The sequence below is a fragment of the Trachemys scripta genome, chromosome 21, assembly GCF_013100865.1.
Source record: "Trachemys scripta elegans isolate TJP31775 chromosome 21, CAS_Tse_1.0, whole genome shotgun sequence".
NCBI lineage: Eukaryota > Metazoa > Chordata > Testudines > Emydidae > Trachemys > Trachemys scripta.
In genome coordinates, this window is record NC_048318.1 from 17,259,378 (window position 1) to 17,280,840 (window position 21,463).

Genomic DNA, 21,463 nt, shown 5'->3' on the forward strand with positions numbered 1-21,463 from the left:
CAGTTAGTTAAACCGTGCTGCAAGCCGGGAGGAGGAGGAACTGGGTCCAAAACTCCTGCATCCAGACTGGCTGCCCACAACAGGTGGGGAGGACTCGCCCATTTGTCTCTAGTGATGGCAGCCACCCAAGGACAACAGCCTCCTGCCCTGCTGCTGCAAGGGGAACCCGGGCTCCAGCACGCCATGGTCCCGGGCAGCACCGGTACCGCACAGGCTCCTGGGGAGTCAGCCCCACTCCAGCAGAAGCAAAGAAAGAACAAACCCCAGACAGACACATGTCATGTGAGGCTCCCTGCTCCAGGGTCCTGAGTGGGTTAAACAGAGGCTCTGAGGCAGCTACCTCTGAGGCAGAACAGCATGTCGCAGTGATGCTAGCACTAGGCAGATGGAAAATTAGAAGGGCTTTCATTACTCATGCTTCACCCCCAGCTGCGAAGCCCCCCCTCCCCCCCAACGATCTAGCATTGCACAACTCAATCGGGATTTTATGCCTTTCTCTGAAATATCCAGCAATGGTCAGTCTCCCAGACAGCACACCAAAGGACGTGGACCATTGCTTTGTCCTGGGATGGGAATGGTGAATTCCTGCTCTGGGCTACAGCCACAGGTCTGCTGAGCTGGCTTCAGCCCCATACCTTGGAGGATGGGGGGCAGGGAAAAGATGGCAAAAGGCGGCTGTACCCCTTTAACCTCCCCTGATCCCTGGGGGAGCTGGGGGCATCAGCACATCTCTGTGTTGTGCTCCCACGTGCCGGCTCTAACAGCATTCAACTGGGCAGTGATCGGCCTCAGGGACAGGTGGAGCGCAGCAGCACTGGTGCCACCCCCCAACACCACGGCCAGGGCATGGGATGGCCTGTGACTCCAGCTTTACGCCATCTGGGGGTTCCTGCCCGCTGGAGGGATCCCAGCAGCTGGAGCAACTTTACAGGCGTTGCTGCAGCGCCACAGAGGGACGGTAGCAGGGGCCAGAATCTGGTCTATTTATTCTGGGTGCTCACCTTGGCAGGAAACAACCAGATGGGAGACGCGCTCGGGCCCCTGTGTGACGAAGTGGGACTGTTCTTAATGTTTCCTCTGAATACTGTGTGGGGGCCTCAGTTTCCTCTATGCATTTCTTAAGTCTCTAGGGGGTGAGATTGTTGCAGAGCAAAGGGCCAGTGTGCATAAATGGCCGGCACTCTGTCTCCTGGCAACTAACGGCCGGGGCCCTACCCCCCTGCAAGGTGATAGCTAAAGGTGTTGGAGAACAAAGAGATCAGGTGACCTCCTGACCCGGGGAAGGGAACAAAGCCCAGAGGAGGAGGGGCTGGAGGGAGAGTCAGTTTGGAGCTGGCTGGGGATGGGAAGTGAGGGCAGACGGGGGTGTCTGGCTCGCGGCCCCCCAGGATGGACCCGGCTGAGGGGTCTTGTTCTTTGTACCTACAAGCTCTGTTTTAGACCACGTTTCTGTCATCTAATAAACTGCTGTTTTACTGGCTGGCTAACAGTCATGTCTGACTGCGAAGTGGGGATGCAGGACCCTCTGGCTTCCCCAGGACCCCACCAGGGCAGACTCGCTGTGGGAAGCACACTGAGGGGCAGAGGATGCTGAATGCTCCACGGTCAGACCCAGGAGGTGAAGCCATGTGAGCTTCTTGCCCTGAAGACAGTCTGCTCACAGAGAGGCGACTTCACCAGAGTCCTGACGGGCTTTGTAGTGAGCAGTTCCAGAGCATCGCCCGGGGACTCCGTGACACCCTGCCCACCCAGCTCCTCCAGGCTCAGCTCACTAGTGCTGAGAGCAGACCTGGGATCAGACCGCTCGGCAGCCGCTCAAAGCCAGGCTAGGACAGGGCCGCCTGGGGGGGCAAGTGGGGCAATTTGCCCCAGGCCCCGGGCCCCACAGGGGCCCCCACGAGAGTTTTTCGGGGCCCCTGGAGCGGGGTCCTTCACTCACTCCGGGGCCCCCGGAAAACTCTTGTGGGGCCCGGGGCCCCGGAGCTTCTTCTGCTCCAGGTCTTCGGCGGCAATTCGGCGGCGGGGGGTCCTTCTGCTCCAGGACCCGCCGCCGAAGTGCCCTGAAGACCCCAGGCCCCCTGAATCCTCTGGGCAGCCCTGGGCTAGGAGGGAAGAAGTTGCCTTATGCATTACTCACAATGCTCCTCCTCGTCTTATCCCCGCCGCTGAAGGTCACTGCCAGCATGGAGGCACACTCCTCGGCGTAGAACGGCCTGTTCCCCTCGTCGTCCACCGCACCTGGGGAAAAGCGACGAGAACACATCAAGGTCCAGGGGCTGCTGCTGCCTCTCTCACTACACAGCTCAGCTGCTCAGTCCCTAGGCAACTTCTCAGCCTTCACTCCAAAGAAGTGACAGGCTGTGGATCGCCGCACTCCAGTCACATATCAAACCACTAACGCTCCTGGCGTTTCAATGCACACTAGCCTGTACGGGAAAGTTTCACAGGTGAGCAGAAGGCCTGCTACAAAATGGCCGAGAATTAACTTCCACAAAGAGTTATGCCCAAACAAGTCTTATCCCCTATGTGACCCTGACAAGGAAATTGAGACAAGCTTGGTCGTTCTGCCCTTCGCCCTAGCCCTGATCAGTGGGGAGGTCCTCCTCTGTGTAACGCTCCCTCTAGGGAGGTGGCTATCAGAGTCCAAACAGCTCACAGGCACCCATTGTTCAGGCCAATTACTCCATGGCCACATCACCCCTCCGGTTTCTCCCTTCCCTCCGGGGCAGGTTGGGAACCAGGAGGATATTGGGAGTTTGCAGCTGAGCAACTGAACTCAACGGTTAGTAGTACGCTGGCTCTCACAGTGCCCGGACGAGGGATCGCCAGCAATCCCCGGAAGGAAACCTGCTGGAAGCCAAGCTGGGGAACAGGACGTTGGGAAGGAGGTGGGGCCAGGAGGGATCCCTTATGACGCCGTTTGTAAGATGGACAATCCAGAGGACTTTTGAATTTTGAGCAGTGCTCAGCAGTCTGAAGACAGGCTTATCCAAAGCAAGCCTCCAATCCTTCTGGGTTTCACCAGTCACTCACTGGCATGCACCTGCACACATGACAGTCTAGTGTGAACAACGCGCAAATTCCATCTCGGAAAGCACAGAGAAAATGTCAATTAAAGCAATTTGCTTATGAAACCAGAAATATCCCAAGATGGTCTTCGCTCAACACATCAGTCTCCATGAAAGACAGCGTGATTACAGGATCTACGGAGGGGCAGCCCGGTCTAGCTGTGACATCACAGAACCAGCACCCGGAGAACAGGATTCTAATCCCAGTTCTGCACGGGACTTTCTGTGATTTTAGACAAGTTCCTTCCCCTCTCTGTGCCCAAGTTTCTCCAGCTGTATTGTGGGGAGAACAATACCCATAGCAACTTACTGTAAGGAGCTAAGTACCGGTATGTCAGACTATAACACAGCTATCTCCTGTGCACGCTGCCCGTAGTGTCCGGTTCTGGAACACAGGCTCTGGTGCATGCTGTAATTCTGCTGCCCGGACACGTAACTACAGGCAGCGGCCTACAGGGCTGGGGCTGCCGTACATACCCTCCCACAAAGCCTTCCTGTTCCAGTGTCAGCACAGGGGCCCTGCAGCAAACACGTGCCCTGCTTGGCCTCTAGAAGAAGTTTCCAGAGACATTTACCATATTAAGCCTCATTTTAATCAGTGAAATACCAGCAGATGACACGAAGCAGAGCTCTCCGCCTGCTATGTTTCTCAGCAAGTTTTCTATCCATAGCCACATTGGTATAGAGTCTCATAAAGAAGCATCTCCTCCCAATCCCCATCACACCCGTTCCCTCCCCGGGATACAGAAATATCTTGGATATTAAACTGAATGGAAAAACCCCTCTCATACACTGGGAGCATGGGAGGGGAAGACTTGCTGCATTTCTCTGCATTATCATCATCATCAACACAGGCAGCTACTTGGATGTCTTAATAATTAGCCCTTCACAACCATTCATCAGCCCCGACATCTATGAGAGGTAGGCAAGTTACTCCCACTTTATAGCTGGGGAAACAGCTGCAGCGAAGTGACTTGCCAGGGGCTGTACAGCAAGAAAGGGCAGGTGTTCCTAGTACCGAGCCCCACGTGCCATGCCTTCCTCCTCACTAATTCTCATGCAGGGCAAAGCTGAACTATTGCCTGAAGGGGAAAGTTTCAGTAATTCAGCAAAGCTGAAAGCAGCAAACTCCTGCAATGCACGTGAGGAAGGCAAGTGGGGAAGATACTGGTGACGTCTCATTAACTGCGCATTCTGCAGCGAGAGCAGATTTTAATATGCATTTTCTCCCTGCTGGTCCTACATTAGCCACAGTAAATGGAAGCCATCAATCACAGAGTTACATTTCATTTGCGGAGCCCACATCACCTGCATTCCACCTGGGCCCCAGAGCTTACAGAGCCATCTGTTGTCACGGGCGGCGTCTCGGGGGGGTTAGGAACTAAAACCCCACCCAGCAGGGATACTGCAGCAGCGAAGGCTCATTGCAAGGGATAAAGCTACTTGTTCAAAATGAACGTGCTCTAAACTGTTTATGGTGTCCCAGGAAGCCCATAATCTTATAGCTTCTGTCATTCCCCCGTCCCCACCACCCTGGTCCACCTCCCCCAAGCGAATGGGTATTTAAATCTGGGAAAGAAGCACTGCGGAAGAGCTGCAATCAGACAGGTGGGGATGTAATGGCTCTGGCAGATTCTCACACCCTTGAAGAGGCACTTCTCTTTCATCCGAGGATCTCAAAGTGCTTTTCCCAGCTAGCCAGGGAAAACTTTCCCCTGCCACTCACGCTTACAGACGTGCCCTGTCGGATGTGGAATTTCTAAGCAGTTTGGAGGGAGACCCTCGCCGGATCAGAACTTGGGAATCTGGGAATTTCCAAATGGGATGCTTAGGGCAGGAGTTACCAGCTTCCTTAGGCAGTGGTACCAGTTTAGCAGGCTATGCGGCCAGTGCCCATTGTCTACTGTTCAGCTCCTGCATGCTCGTCTGTCACAGGGGCTGGGTTGCTGTTGTAGTCATGAACCTGGGCTTTGGGGCAAACCCCTGAATCAGTCATTCTGGGGTCATGGCTCAGCGATTTCTATTAGAACAGCTGCCGTTTGGTAGGTTTTTGATTGGTGCATGATGGCTTTCAGTGCAAACAACTCTGACAGAGACAGGGACATTACGTGGGTGATCCCTGGAAGGCGTGAAGGAGAAACTAGACCAAAACATATTTTGTCATGGCTGGCAGCTCTACAGGGAAGAGCTTCATTCTGCTTACTATTTCACAGATTTTACCACCTCACACTCAGCTTCTGCCCTAGAGAAGCCGGATTAGATGTTGCCTTAAAAAATAGAGTCTTAATTCTCGTTTTTAAAATCATTCTCTAGGGCATGGCACAAGAATTCCCTCCAAGCAGCAGCGAGAGCCTTTCATGCACACCTCTGTTCCAAGGCCCTAAAGTCGGTGCCTGCAGCCACGCGGACTGTGGAGAGGACTCTGATCTCAGCTCCTTGCTGGGGTCATACTGGAGAGCAGACCTGGCAACTCGCGGTGCTACTCAACAATCGTCAGTGCTCAGAAAAGTGGGGCCGGGTTACAGGCACATGCACACGGCAGGTTACCTATAGTGACGGTGTAGATGGAGTTGGCGTAACCATCGTAGTTGCAATTGTCATTGTGCTGCCCTCCATTGCCGCTGGCCACAACGAAAATGCTTCCAAAGCCCCTGCGACCAGCAATCACCCCATGTTGTAAGGCAGCCTGGGGAAGAGAAAAGCCATGTTACTGCTCAAGAGTGAGTTCCCACTGTTCCCTTATCCAGGCTTACCGGCACAATTCCAGCCAGAAACCATAAAACGCCCAGCTCTGCACTCTGCCCTGCTGAAACCAGGTGCTTTTATAAAGCATTTCCACCAGCAAATGCTGGGTCAATTTCAGACTTGGCGTAAGAGGGTGACGCTCCATTGAAGCCAATTGAGTTGAACCTGCTTACACCAGGTCTGGACTCAGCTACCCAAGTTTACATTAAAGAGCTTTCAGACCCTGATGCCCATATTTCTCTGCTTTGACTATGTTGATCTGAATCACGTTCTGCTTTCTTACAATCTCCCCGCAGTTTCAGCTGGAGAAGGTAACCTGTCTTAAACCCGTTATTGTGTAACATTGCTGGATTCCATGAGCAGCACCCATGTTCCAACCCAGAGGTGGCAGCACTTTCAAAGGCACAGGCAATGACCCTCGTATCTAGTAAAGAGCTCATTGCATGGACCCCGCTGATGAGCACGTTATGTGCTAAGAAACTGTGTCTTGGCACTCAGAGCTGGAAACTGGGAGTCAATACCCTCTGGCTACAATTCCCAGCTCACTGTGTGACCAGAAGTCAGTCATAACCACTCTGTGCCTCAGTTTACCCAACTAGGAAACAAAGATCATTCCTCCTGCCTCCCAGCAGCGGTATGAGGCTGCATCTGTTATACACATTCTGAGATAATTGGATGAACCGTGCTACAAAGGTGCTAGGTAGCTACTAGAGACCCAGGTGCTGGTCTCAGCAGTCTGGAAGGCCTATGAATGCTGGGAAAGAATAAATGAACAGGCACAACTGGAATCCATTTGTAACCACAGTGTGACAGAGATATATGCTTTAACGCATCCGTATCCATGCCACCGAGCTCCAGCCCAGCTGTTGTTCTGTGGTTGCAGAGATGCAGCCACAGCGTGGCAGAACGAACTCTACAGAGAGTAAAAAGAAGAACAGGAGTACTTGTGGCACCTTAGAGACTAACAAATTTATTAGAGCATAAGCTTTCGTGGACTACAGCCTACTTCTTCGGATGCATATAGTGAAACCCCATCCTGTGTTAGTGGAGAGCTAAACACGAGCCATGCACTTGAATTTCTAGGCGCTCGCTCCAAAGGAGGCATCATCTAGCTAAGCCCATTACTGTAGACTCTAGGCATCAAATACAACGTACAAGGTAGTGAAGGGTGAAGGCTGTTAGGGAATTGGGACAATGTTCTTCTGTCCATCTCTGGTGAGCGTGCATTTCTATGGGCTGTTCTGCAGAAAGGGCTCTGGAAGGAACATGTTCACTGGCCACTGGGCAGCCTCCCTGTTTTCAAGGGAACGCCGGGGCAAAGAGATGAGCTATGTGTCCATCCTGGTCTCCAGAGGCAGGGAGTTCCACAGCTCCACTCACAGCCTCGGCCTCCCAAGACCTTCCCCGAGGTGTGCTGCACACCTTCCCCAGAACAGCCACAGGGCACTCTCGGGAGTTTGTGACGGGCTCTGATCCCAAAACCTCTGAAACCAATGGGAATATTTTCCTTGACTTTAACGTGCTTTGGATCAGGCCCTGGGTCAGCCAGGCTCTCGCCCATCAAGTACTCTATGGATAAAAACGAGGGGGTTGATAGCTCTTACTCACATGAGTAAGTCACTGGGTGGCGGGCACATGGATGGGGAGCTAGTGCACAGCATGGCTGTGATAAATGCTCACATTAGCGAAAGCCAAGAGCATCAGTGTCTTAATGATGCGTTAGGGCCGGAAATGGGCCAGGCCTTGATCTGCATCAGAGTCAGCAGCCTGGATTCTGCCTGCATTTTGGGGGGGGCGGGGGGTGTTTCATTTGCTGCTCAGTAACAGTGCAGGCTCTCCTGCTGCAGTGCCGAGCAGTGACTAAATATAGAGAAACCCTCAGCCCACAGCCACAATAACTTACAGTTGTTTGCAAGAAGTGAAGGGGCTGTTCATAGACCTGATAGAATGTTTTAACAAGCAGTGGAGCTAGATTGGAGTCTGCCAGGGGCCAGATTATCTCCACACTCCAGCAGTTGCCAGACCAGCCATTCTAGGGAGAGGGAAGGAAAGTCCAGCCAGCCCCCAGGTGGGTTAATCCAGAAATCACTCCTTCCTTCCTTCTCCTTTCCAGCCACCTCTTTCTCCCAGGCAGGGGCATCTTAAACGCCTTTACATGCCCCTTCCAGACTGACTCCCCCTGCCATTTATCTCACTCATCAGGGTCTGGATACTTTGCCCGAATCCCTTATTCATTCCCAGGCCTTCCGAGGTTGCACTCCTTGGATTCTGAGCCGCTCACTGATACAAAAGCTGTTAAGTATCAAAGGGGCTGAGAGTCTATTCGGCCCCCTTGGAGCCTCTTCCTTTCCCAGTGAGATGAACTTTTCCTTGGAACTTCAAGTCACCATCCCCTACAACCCCGGCTGTCACTCTTTCTGAGGCAACGACAGCTCTCCCTGGGGCACGGTGACCTAGGGCGGTGTGCGCTGCACGATGGGGTTGCACAAGAGCTTTCTGCACCACAGGGCAGTCCCTGCTGCTCTGGGCTTTAGGCAAACCGAGAATTACAAGGCATTTCCCGGCGAGGTGGTCGCCCTGGGGCTGGCTCCGTTTTTTTATACCTTTCCTAGCTGGTGAGGACCATCCACAGTTTTGCCATCATCATCCGGCCCCCAGCTGTGAAGAGAGACACCATGAAAAGACACAGTCACCTTGGGATGCTGCTTTGAATTCAAGTTTTCATGCGTGACTGTAGTGCTGGGAAAAGGGGCCCGACTGGCAGCCCTTTATCAGTCCACAGGACAGATGCAGCACAGACAGGTCAAGGAGCAGCTTCCCACATGCAGCCCGACCCTGCCCAGCAAGGCCCACCTCTAGGGCAGGAAAGGAGCTCAGTCGCCATGGCCATCATCTATCCAATCTGCCAACCAGGTTAGTGCCAGTTAAGTGCAAACCTGGGCAGAGGCCCCCAAGCGCTCGTCAGACAGGACCAGCTCTCAGCCATCTGGGAGCGGAGCACTCGGCACTTTCCCATCCATCCGAGGGGGCCCTGGGCTCCTGCCCTCGTGTTCAGACCATGCTCCGGCTCTGATTCCAATGGTTTGATTTGGGGTAAGGTTATTCTCCCCAGACACTCCAGCTCACAATGCACCTCCCACTCAGGGTGCCTCGGGGCTCCAGTTTCCTCTGTAAGCCTCACCTTCACACAAGGCTGGGTGTCACCGGGGGCCGTCTACACCCGTCTGGAAGCTGGCTGATTAAGAATTGGTCAAGCCACCTTAACTGGGTTTACCCCCCAGCTCTAACTGGTTTTACAGTCAGTTTAGTTGGAGCAGTTTTAAAAGGCGCTAGAGAATCTCCCAAGGGACAGGCCCACAGACAGACTCCCATCCAGGGGCACTGAGTACAGTGTACTTCAGCCTTCAACAGCACCGACATGTCTCTTAGTAACAATAAAATCACAGCCCCACCCCTGAAATATGACAGGCTGCAAACCTCCACCCGGCTCAGCTGTGCAGGACTCCTGGCAAGGCAGGCTGGGGCAGGAGACGCTTGGAAAGCTTGATTCCAAAAGATATGCAGCCCAAGCCCGTGTCCCCACGGCCAGCTCCTGCCTTCCTTCCAGACAGGGCCTTGCTGAGAACGCACAGACCCCCGCACACAGCGGCTGTGTTTGTGGTGTGGATTCTTCTGCCGCCAGGAGGAAACATACCACATGGCTTAATAAAAGCTCAGCCCCCGGGACACCAGGCCAAGGCTCCCAATGCAGCGCTAAGAGCCCCCTGGTGCTTCCCGCGGGATCCCAGGTCCGAAGCCCAAACCAGGGCTGGGAGGACAGAAGTGTGGGCTAGCACTCCGAGCAATGCACTGGAAGCCAGGGCGCCAGGATTCTGCCTCTAACCTCTGCACTTCAGTTCCCATCCTCCCAGCAGGGACGGCAATGCCAACCCATCTCATGGGCCTTCACTGGGGTCTTCAAAGCCTTTTAATGAAAGCTAGAGATCTGCAAAGTCCTAGTGCATCTCTCTGGGTATCCCCGTCTCCTGGACCAGACACCAGGAGAATTCCTCCTCCTGGCCCCAAACAGCTGGTGTGTCTCCAGACCGGCCGTTCCTTCCAGCAGACATTATCCCACCGAGGAAAGGGGGCAACCTCCCTTGAGCGTTTTAATCTCGTTTAAACGTGAGCACACAAAGGGGAAAGGTGCTATGGGTTTTGGTGCTCACGGCCGAGCTGCTCCTTAGAAGCGGAAGGGAAGGACGGGAGCTGGTGTGGAGGGAACAGGGCAGCAGCCCCGTAACAATCAGACAACCACGTCTCTGATTTTGCCAGTACATCCCGGGAAAGGAGCCCAGCACCGGGCTCGGCACCACTCACGCTAAGGGCAGTTGTGCCATGTGTTTTGGCAGGACCTGCCCCATGCCCCTTAGCACGGTGCTCTGGGCTCACCTGCAGCTGTAGATGTCATTGATCTGATAGTGCTTGTTGAAAGCGATAGCCTCCATGCTATCTGTGAGGGGCCCATCCAGGACTCGGATGCCTGCACAACAAAGGACAATTAGCATGACTGTAATGGATCGTGTTAGTTGTAAAAACAGTGTGAACCAACTCCTCGGCAGGTTCCCAGCAGGGACATCTACGGTCCCAGCATCAGGCTAAACCGGTTCGCTTGGAGATGGATTCCCTGGACTCAGGCGAGGGCTTGTCAAGCCACTCAGAGGCTCGTTCTGGGCTAGTGAAAGGAAAGCCCAAGCCTCCCATTTACAAACTGCCAGAGCCCCTCACCCCACGGCAAGGAGAGGCAGATAAGGAGTCTGCCAGTGAAACACGAGGGGCTGCTGCCTGGAAGCAGCGTCCGGTCACTGGGTGATTTGCACATCTCTGCTCTGAACTTGGGAGCTGGAGTAGGAGGATGGGGAAGGGCGGCAAAGGGATGAGTGAAGGGGAAAGGGTGGGTCAGATGAGACAAAAGGCCAAAGTCTTGACCTCCTGGGGTACGTCCACACGCGCTGGGAGCATGCTGGGGAGACAGACTCACACAAGTGGGGCTCTAGCTGGCTAGAAATAGCAATGTGGACATTGCCGCACCAGCTCGTCACACAAGCTCAATTCCGCCCCCGCCCCCCGATCAGGTGATTAGCCCGAGTCTCCACCAGGGCTGTAACAGCCACGTGGCTCTCTCTCGCATGCTAGCGTGAATCCCACTGCCACGAGTCTGTCTACACGGGCTGGGAGGCTCAATCCCAGTTGCAGCACAGATGTGCCCTTGGGGCCCCCAAAGATCCCCTGGTGCTTTTCACTAGGACTGAGGCATCCTGGCCATACTCCAATTCAGACAATTCTATTCTGCCTCCCCAGCCCCCCTATAGTCTCAGCTGGAGACCGTATTTTTTAAGCCACCTGTCCTAAATTGCTGTGCTGTGCACTGTTACACAGCTGATGTGTTCCACCCCAGACACAGCTGTAATGCAGCAGTGGGCGAAACGATCCCATTATCTATAGGTTGCTAAGTATTTAGGGATCCTTTAGGCAGAAGCGGATATGTATCTGCTCAATTTATTATTAATCAGAAAGGCTTCTAAGCTGCAGGACCACCAGATTTCTGTGATCAAGACACTGAGTATTTCACAGTAGAGTAACCCCGACTCCAGAGGCTAGATTAAAAACAAATGAAATCTTAAACTGGACACATGCTTTCAGGGAACCAAAGAGTCGATAGTCAAATGGTATTGCATCACAGTTTAGGTTAGCAAATAACGTTACAAATGGAAACCATGCATACGCCCGAGTTAAAATCTGTGTCACCGAGGAAACACCCACCAGTTTCCGCTCCAGGCCGGTGCAGCACAAGTGCCTTATTTGCTGTCCCACTGGAATAGTCCCCGCCCCAGCGCCAAAGAAGTCGAATGAAAGCAGCACTGGCACTGCACCACTCCCAGCTCTCTGAAATCCAGCCCTTGCACCAAGCCATGTGTGGTCTCAGGACTGCAAGTGAATGCTTGGCAGAGGGAGACGTCCCCTGTCCCACCCCTTAGCCAGAGGCTGATCCGCCTGGTTCCCACCTTGCTTGAGCTGTACCCAATTCACAGACTCGGGCAGGTTCAGATTATGGTTTGATCACTCTTAGAAGCACAGATTCCTGAGGAATAAACTGAGAGTGCAGCTGGCTTTCCTCACCTCCTCTCCCTCCAACCCATGGGGTCATTTTATGGCAACACTTCATATTGTTTAATTTACTATGCCCTAGAGAACAAAATCTGGCTGCTGGCACCCAATTTAATTACTATAGTGACACTCTGCACATCTATAGCACCTTCCATCCACAGAGCTACTGCAACGAATGGGAGAGACATTCATTTACGCTCTCACCTCCTCTGCAAGGGACACAGCTTCATTTCTCCAATGGGGAAACTGAGGCATGGAGAAAAGACGTGTCTTGCCTGAGGTCACCCTGGCAGAACTGGGATTAGATCTTCCCTACGCCCAGCCCTATCGTTTAAACCACAGTCCCATCCTTCCTGTTGCACTCTGCTAAATAAGCTCTACTTTCCAATGGCAATGACCAAAACCTCCAAGCCAGGGTGGAACCAGGCAGGTGCACATTACAGAGGGGCCCTACAGCAGTGCACACTTACTGAGGGGCTGTGCAGAAAAAGCCATGGACGGGGGAACTGCTCCAAGAAACAGAACAGATTAACCGTGTAGGACTTTAGTCTCCCCTTTCGGTTCCATTTTACTACCACAGCATATGGTCTCCCTGGTTTTACCCTGCACCTCAAGAGTGCTGGCTGGTGCTAAACTACTGGTGTTCATGGGACATTTGGATTCATTCTAAGGAGAGCAGCACCATCTGCTGGACAGAGTGAAAACACAGGACTATTAAATTCATAGGCATCCAGTGGGTATGTCTGTACTGCAATTAAACACCCGCGGCTGTCCCATAGCAGCTGACTTGGGCTCACGGCTCGGACTGCCGGGCTATAAAACTTCAGCAGAGCGTCTGAGCTCTGGGACCCTCCCCCCTTGCGGGGCTAAATTCTCTCACTGAAATCAATGGGCATCAAGGTGGTTTCAGCACCTACTAAAACCAAAGGGCAAAGTCAAGGGGAACCGTTTCCCTGGTTTTGCACAGAACAGATGTGCAGCCACGTCTGTGCACATCATGTCTGCGGAGACGAAGGGCTAGGTGACCAGCAAGGTCTGTAGGGGATGGTAGACCACTTCACTTCACTGGAATCACAAGGTGTGGAAGGATTCTGGGAACCAAACTGCTTGGCACCAGCGTGCATGTTTATCCAAGACTCGTTTCAGTCAGAGCAGGAAGCTTTTGGCTCCGTTTGTGAGTGGAAAGCACCAATGGCCAGTGCAAGATCCACCAGCCAGCCTCTCGCACGTGGAGTGGGGCCTCTCGCACCATGGAGACACTGGGGCACAACCACTTTCAGCGCTGAAAAGAAACCAGACTTTCTCCAAACCACCAGGCGTGTCAGTGGCCCTGTCTGATCATACTGGCTTCCTGGACATCTGCACGAGGCCATAAGTCCACAAGGCCATAGTGTAGTGGTTGTAGGCAGCAAGGGACCTTCCCAAACATCAACCGAACTTACAAGTGTAGGGAACAGCCGCTCGAGCAACACAGAAATGGGTCCAAGCCAACCCACAACATCCAAACACCCCAAAACACTGGGGGAAATGAGAGATCACTGATATTTCCCTTGCAAAAATGCTGACTAACTCACCAACCTGACTCAAACCGCTTGGCATGGGAGCAAAGCCAACACACGCCAATCAAACCACCCCTCTAGACAAGGGGACGATACACAGCAGAGAAGATTGAAAAAGGCACCGAACTCAGCATGCAAAGGTGGCATACCTGCAATGCGGCTGCCGTAGGCAACTCCCACGGCACAGATGCCGTTGTTTGGGACAGCTGCGATTTCACCAGCGCACCGGGTCCCGTGGTGGTTCCCATTTTCGGCGTCAGGGCGGGGCATAGGGTCGGGGTCATTGGAGTTCAAGTCATAGCTGCCTTCAGGGCTCTGAAACAGACCAACAACCGTAGCTTAGAGGTCTCCTTTCTTTGGAGAAAGCAGGATTTAATACCACGTTAGCAGGCCTGGAAAGCATAGGCTGAAGGCTTAAAGAACGCAGAGGCAGGGTCCATGTGGGTTAGTGACCAAACCCCATTATGTATCACTGTGGAAGAGTATTAGCAGAACCAGCGCTGGTTTCCTGATGGGCAGTGGAATGGCAGTCACATTTAAAGGCATTTTAGCACTTAGAAAATATGTCCTTCTCCCCATCCCAGCCAGTTCACAGCATGCCCAGGATTCCCGGATAGTGTCCTCTCTGGTTCTGCTTTCAAGTGAGTCTACTTCTCTCTGTGATTGCCAGCTTCTTATCTACACCGGTCAATGACCAGGTGTGCTTGAGGAACATGGTTTCCATTTCTTTCTTTGTCTGGAAGCTGGATACAGAGGGCAACACACAGCTGGCTGGCCTCTGCCATGCGATTTAATAGGCATCTTCCTAGCCACTGCTGGGACATTCACCCCTCCCCACGTAGCTGCTCTCTGCCTAGCCTGCCAGTAGAGACAGAGAATGTCTGCAGCACCCAAAGCCAGAGCCCCTCAGCCAACAGAAACGATTGCAAACAAAGGCAAAGTGCCCTCATTTCACCCTGGAGCAGGGAGCAAACATGACCCCCACTTCTCCCTCCACAGACAAGGGAAAGCTCCTTCCCGGTGAGCAGCCCTGGCTTTGCCTCGCTGCTTACGGGAGCAGCTTGTAAGATCTCCAGGTGGGCACCTCCGATACTCGTGCCCTATCGTGAGCAGCTGGCTCACCTGGCGCAGCAGGCCCCAGACATCTGATACTCACTAGCAGTCTGTGCAGTGTTCACGTAGCCTCCTGCACACCAGAGACACGCCAGGCCAGTCAGCTACTACAACCAGAGTGCAGGAGCCTCCGGTGCCAACTCCCGTCTCACCCATTCCCAGTGACCGGCAGGGACTGCGGGAGAGGACTAGCATCAGTGGCACAAGAGACACCTCCAGGTGGATTAAGAAGTGCTGCTGCTAATGGGCTCTGAGTCCTGTGAACAGCCACGCGGCTGCCAGCTACAGTGAGCTACAAGGGGAAGAGTTTCATGTCTGGGCTGTTCCTAGGCTACCACTTGCTCCGGCCTCCTGGCTGCTCTTATCTCAGACCCAGCTGGCGCATCCCACTCCAGAGCCAGGCTGTGGGGGTACTCACGTAATTTGGCTGTATATCTTGGCTGGTGTGCTCCACGCCATCATCCACGACCACGACGGTCACGCCGCGGCCTGTCACGTTCTGCTCCCACACGCCCGTCACATTGATATCCTTTCCCGGGGTCCTCCGATTGTTCTAAGCGCCGGCAGAAAGAAGGAGGGATGAGCAACAGCAGAGCCGGGGCAGCGGCTGAGGAAGGAGGGTCGGAGCGCACTGGGATCCTGGCTCCCAGGCAGATGACAGGAGCATTTGCTCTCAGCCATTGCTTAGGGAAAGGCATGAAGCTGATGGCTGGGAGTGCAAGAAGCCTCGTGACCGAGTCCCTATGGGCCTGACTTTCAGAGACGATGAGCACCTAAAGCTCCGAATGGCCAGCTGGAGCTGTGGGAGCCCAGCACTCCCAAATCAATTAATCAATCAAATCAGGCCTTAAACTGGTATCTATCCCCTGCAGCAGCAGGAGGGCTTGGGAACTTCCATACCAGTGTGAAACGCAGGCCGTTTCCCCAGCACAAAGCTTTGTCTGGCCTCTGCCACCTCCCTATTCCAGTAAGAACCAGAACAGGTCAGTTTCTCACTCTCCCAGCCCAGCTGATTTCAAGTGAGCACGCCACTGGTGAGAGGCGCTGGATCACCAGCCCTAGGAGATGGGAGTACCCAGAGTGAGGCAGGGCATTCCCCCGACCTGGGGGAAGCACCTCCAAGGATGGGACAGGACCTCATTGCCCTATTTGCCAAGCGTGCCAGCCAAGGGCCCAGCCAGGGCAGTGGTTTGGCGACGTGATCACTTGTGCGCTGGGAACTGGGCCAAACACTTCCTTTGTTTCTTGGAGTTTGTTAACGAAAGAAAATCCCTTCAGATCTCCAAGAGGCCGTTCCCCCCACCCCTATTTCCAGGCAAATCCCAGGGCTCACCCTGACAGCCCTGCAGCCTGCCCAGAGCAGCAGCGAGATCCCACAACCACTAGCACAGGAAGGACACTCACCAGATGCCACTGGTTGGGGTATTCGGGGTCATTAAAGTGCAGGCTGCGTTTGGAGCGCTTCAGAAGCTTCTGCTCAGAGTGCCACCGCACGCTGTCATGCTGTGCAAATAAAGCCTCTACCGATCTCCGTATTGCTTCAGGTCCTCGTTCTGTCTGGCCATTTGGTTGGTGGGCGAAGAGGTAATGGCCCTTTAACTCCCCAATCCGGCCCAGGTTCACCAGGCCTCCTGTCCTGGCCAGTTTGTCTGCCTGTCGCTCCAGCTCCTCCTCACAGGAGGACAACCCCGCTGGCACATTTAAGTGCACGGCCCAGGTTAACTCTCCGGAGCCTTGAGCCATCTCCTGGGTTTTAGCCCCAGGCTCGAGTTCTGAACCATGTGCAAGTCCATTTGGCATGAGCAAGGGAATCCAGGCTGGACTCAGCCAAAGGCACGTGTGGATACACAGTGTAGCCTCCATGACAGCACTCCATAATGGCACCTTCCTCCTCCAAGGCGGCATCAGACAAGCGGGCTGCAGAGGGCAAAGACCGAGAGTGAGAGTCCTTCACACAACTGACTTAGAATGCGCACTGGGTTTGGGTGCTTCATCCCCGATCACATAACTGAACATCCCCTGGACCAAAAAGCCCCACATCCCTCCTAGAAGCTCGCCCTTAAAACGAAGCCATGACTGCACAACCCTTTGGTACAGCAAGGGCAGCACCAGGCTCCTAGAGAAGTGTTTGTGTGCTGACTGTCACGGAGTTAGTCGCCTTTCCAATGTTAGATTTGGAACTGAATATGCCACACCCAGCCTAGGAGAAAATATCCTGTCATCTGGCAGCCATGAACCCATTGTGGGCGAGTGAAATTACTGCCTGCCAGACAAACTGCTGATTTGTATCCTGGGATCATTGACTGATGGGCAGATTCAACCCGAGGCGCAACATGGAAAAAAGTCTCCAGCCTTGGGTTTCCTTTTGAATGCTGCTGAATGGCAGAACAAAAGGACAGTTTGCCTGATCGTCTCCTCTTCTGGCTCTGCTCAGACAGCTGTGCCCCAGACTGCACTGCAGGGAAGAGGCATGAGGCTAACAACATAAAGCTACACAGAAACAAAACATGACAACACCTCTGTAGTTACGTCAGATGGACACATTGGAGATCCAAATCCTTCTTGGAAAGTCTCCTTAAACATGCTCCTAGCCTGTCCCCAGCAGAAGGAACCTCTCTGTGATCCGACTCTCACCTGCTCCTAACTTGAGGCAGCATTTCAAACTCCACAACCAAGGATCTGAGTTTGGGTTTCGGTGAAATGTCACACCGAAAGCCAGTCCCACTTCACGCAGGAGTGAGAATATTCATATCACCCCTGCCCCCGACCTCTGCATGCGTCTGGGCCAGTGCATTAATAGTCACTAGAGCTCTGTGATACATCCCCCCCCCCCAGCAGTTTAGTTGTTAACAATTACACAAGAGCGTCCCCCCTACTCAGTTTACAAGCATGTGAAATAAGTCAGTGGGGTGCATTCCTGTCAGACACCATCAGCAATTAATGCTCCTGCTGGCTAAAGGACCAGGGAACAGGGCTGGAGCGGCAATTAAAAGAATAAATCACAACCTATTGTGAAAAGGGAACATGAATGACTGTAACCGGCTTTTTGCTTTTAGCTCATTAAAAAGTGTAATGGAGATAAGAGATCTCACACAAACGAATCGTGAAAGCTTAGTTTCAGGGGTGAACAAATCAGACAGATGGGCTGCTACATGGCAACATTTCATTGTCCACTGTATTCCCGTATCTCCATTATGAAGTGATGCACCACAAGCCAGGGTCCAGAAGCCTGTCTGCAGATTGCAGAGGAAAGGGAGGTTTCCGTAGTGGCATGTTGTTGCTGGAGGCCAAAGCCGAGCTGCTCACTGAAATATTACACTAAGCGGCTGAGTCAGAAAAGGTCACACAAGTTCACGGTTCATCTGCCTTTCCCAAGTGCTTCTTTTAAGCTCCAGGAGGCAGACGCTGCACAAGCAGACTACGGTCAAAAACAAACAAAAAACAGCTCTACTATCTAGCCCAGTATCCTGTCTTCCAGCAGCAGCCAATGCCCGGTGCTCCAGAGAGAATGAACAGAACCGGGCAATCAGGTGATTCATCCCCTGTCGTCCCTGCCACCCTGGCTAACAGTCATTGAAGGACCCATTCTCTCTGAACTTTTGGAACCCCATTATAGCTTTGGCCTTCACAACATCCCCTGGAAATGAGTTCCTGTGGTTGACGCCGTTGTGTGAAATACTACTTCCTTATATTTGTTTTAAAGCTGCTGCCTATTCATTTTATTGGGTGACCCCTGGTTCTTGTGTTACGTGTCCTGCCCTCGGTTTCCCTTTCTATCTCAAGTCTTTCGGATCAATTTCCAGTATTTCCCATTAGCACACCGAGTGACAAAAACACAATCAGGCTGCAGACACAACACCAAACCAACCAACAGTGTTAGATCGGGGGCTAGGGAAAAGAACTCCTGGGCTTCTTTCCCAGCTCTGCCATGGACACTGTTCCAACAAGGGGTTTAGTAAGGTTTGAATTTGTTCAGTAATTAAAGAGCCCTCAGAAATCAACTTGACTGGATATATTAAATAATTAGTTAATTAGACAGCACATCACAGAAAGAGTGTAGATACCACAGTCTGTGAGAACCAGTCCTACAACCGGCCACAGGCAACCTGTGCTCTTTGCCTGTGCCAATTACCTGCATACAGCCTAGCACAGATATGCTGTTTAGAAGTTTCGGTTCCTACTGGTTCCTCTTTTCTTATACAAATATAGATTACTTTTAGTCCATTTCCAGACTTTTGTCATATTGCATAAATTTTCAACTGCATAATCAATAGCTGCTGCTTACTCATTTTTGAATTCTTATCTACTGCAGTTAGGACATTGCTTGCTCATTTAAACAGTAGGGCTCTGTGTCAAAGGTTATTTTTCTGAACAGTTTTAGCAAATCAGGACTTCCCACTTTTTTAACGTTTCTGCAAGGCACTCTGATAGCTAGCTGTCTTGTGAGCCAAAATATCAGGCCTATGAAAAACTGGCCTATCAGTTACACTCAACCGTCCCGTCTCCTCAGTTTACCCAACTATAAAATGGGGATGATAGTTAGCCACCCTACAAAGATTTTTGAGGCTTAATTAATGTCTATGAAATGCTCCTTGAACGCACTTAGAAAATACAGAACATTCTTAGTAAATGGTTAACTGAGGCAATACCTATTAGCCAAACTACTGCTACATTAATGAACAGCTTCTCTTTGAAACTCACTCACTGACATCCACGTGGACAGGACATGCACAGAACTAATAACATGAATGATCCTCTAAGTTGACAGGCCTCAAGTTTTACTTCTTATTTACCCTCTATTAAATGGTTTGTTTGAAGTAAAGCTATAGTTATTCCAGGACAGCACTTGCATGATCTACCCTTGAGTTGTTCATACAGTATGTTTGAAAAGTCCATGCATGTAGTTCTTTATGCATACCCACCTGCAAGAATGAGTGTTAATGTTCTCTAGTGCCTTGCGTATAACTGACAATCAGAAGTACCCCCAAAAAGTCTGTATTGGCATATAAGAGGACTTCACACCATCTGGCAGCCCTAAAGACTTTACTATTAGAACTGACCATATCCACGTACAGAAGTTGTACTCATTTAACTGCAGTGGTTGAATATCAGCCTTTAGTTCAATTAGTGCAACTTCCATGTGTAGGCACACCCTTAAAGTCATCATGCCGAAGGCCTAGGAAGTATCATTGCATTTCTCTCATGCTCAGGGTTAGTCATGGGCCCCGTTTATCTTGTTTCACTGTTTGTTCCGTTCTAAACTGTAAGATTTTGAGGTGCAGTTAGAAAAGAAAAAGAACTCAGGAAGACCTGGGGGTGATTAAACCGGCAACATCTGCTTGCTCAGCACCTCAAATGCCTAAACTCTGACTCCATGACACTCGAGAAAATCAAACAGGCCTAGATGTTGGGAGAGGGAAACATGCCAAGAGCTGGAGAGCGTGAGAACAAAGTGTGAACAGCTCAGAAAGTGGTAGATAGTAGTTGGAGGAAATGTATTGCAGATTGAAACTGCTAACTCAGCACACGGGATGCCTTCAGCCAGGTTTCTATCCTACTTCGTCCTGAGATCTACGTTCCCTTCCTCATTCCCTACCCCAAACAGGGTATTTTTATATGACTGATCTCCTCTAAGGAGGAAACTGATGGCTGTAAATTTCTGAACACACCAGCTGCGAAAACCTTCAAAGTTTCCCCACTTCCGGAAGAGATAGGGTGCTGCTGAAATAGAGAAAACAAGCAGCCAAAGACAGACCACCTGACAAAACTACACAGAGGCCACTGAATAATCATAATTATGATAGATGATATTTTGATTTTTTATGAGGCCTCATTCTCGGACGATCCCAAAGTATTTTACACACAGTAATCATTGGTCGCAAGTATCATCCCTGACTCATGGGGGGAAAAGGAGGCACAGGGAAGTTAAGTCACACAGCACATCAGTGGTAGGAGCAGGATAGGAACCCAGAAACTGTGACTCCCAACTGAGTGTCTAGCTATTGGACAGCTATTCTCCTGGCTCCTTCCATGCCCAAGATAGGCAGGGATACATGACAGTGCTGCAGACGTGTCTTGGTCCAGCCCCCAGCAAATGGGACAGGATTAGCCCCTTCAGAAGAGGGTACACTTTGCGCTGTCCCAGCACCTCCTCCTAAACACACCAGAAGAGAGAGCTATTTGGGGACTGGAGGAGGAGGAGAGTTGGATAAATCACTCCTTTAAGGGAAGAATTAAATGCTGTTGTGTGTTCTCCCAAGGGACCCCTAACTCCCAGCTCTCCCATCTGCCTAAGCCCCCACCCTCACTCCCCTTTCTCCTGGCTTCCGCTTGGCCCCCTGCCAGACTCTGTCCCCACACCAAGCTCTCTCTGCCCAGTTCTTTCCTTTGCTCTCCTCACCTTATGTCCGTCCCATGCTGCCCCCTCGGCCCAGCTCCCTGAGCCCTGGCCCTAGCCTCCCACCTCACCTCATTCCTGCTTCCGACTTGGTTCCTAGTCCCTTTCCTGTGCCCCGAAACTGCCCCTGCACCCCACTGCTCTGCCCCCCAGCTGCCCCTGCACCCCACTGCTCTGCCCCCCCGCCCCCCCTCTAGCGCCCCCCCCCCACACACACCAGGTGCCCCCCAGCTCCCCGGTGCCCCCTGCTCTGCCCCCCAGCTCCCCGCAGCCCTCACCGTGCAGGGAGCCTCATAGATCGGGGCGGCCCGGGGCCCTCTCGCTCCCTCCCGGCTCCGGCGGCTCCTCGCCCGGTGGAGCCCGCACCGGCCCCAGGATACAGTGTAGCCGATGACAGGTGCGTCACGTCCGCCCGTCCCAGGATCCCGCCCCTA

The 21,463-nt window shown here is 52.5% G+C and overlaps 1 protein-coding gene across 1 annotated transcript in view; it reads right to left on the bottom strand.

Moving 5' to 3' along the window:
- Positions 1–21,463, bottom strand: part of PCSK7 (proprotein convertase subtilisin/kexin type 7) — a 52,022-nt gene extending 30,559 nt beyond the window's left edge. Inside the window, exons 1-8 of the mRNA XM_034754398.1 lie at positions 21,308–21,463; positions 16,037–16,549; positions 15,051–15,185; positions 13,669–13,834; positions 10,245–10,335; positions 8,417–8,471; positions 5,616–5,754; positions 2,138–2,238 (exon numbers count right to left, since the gene is read on the bottom strand). Coding sequence (XP_034610289.1) covers positions 2,138–2,238; positions 5,616–5,754; positions 8,417–8,471; positions 10,245–10,335; positions 13,669–13,834; positions 15,051–15,185; positions 16,037–16,537 — 1,188 coding nt within the window. The 5' untranslated portion in view covers positions 16,538–16,549; positions 21,308–21,463. The remainder of the gene's footprint in view (positions 1–2,137; positions 2,239–5,615; positions 5,755–8,416; positions 8,472–10,244; positions 10,336–13,668; positions 13,835–15,050; positions 15,186–16,036; positions 16,550–21,307) is intronic.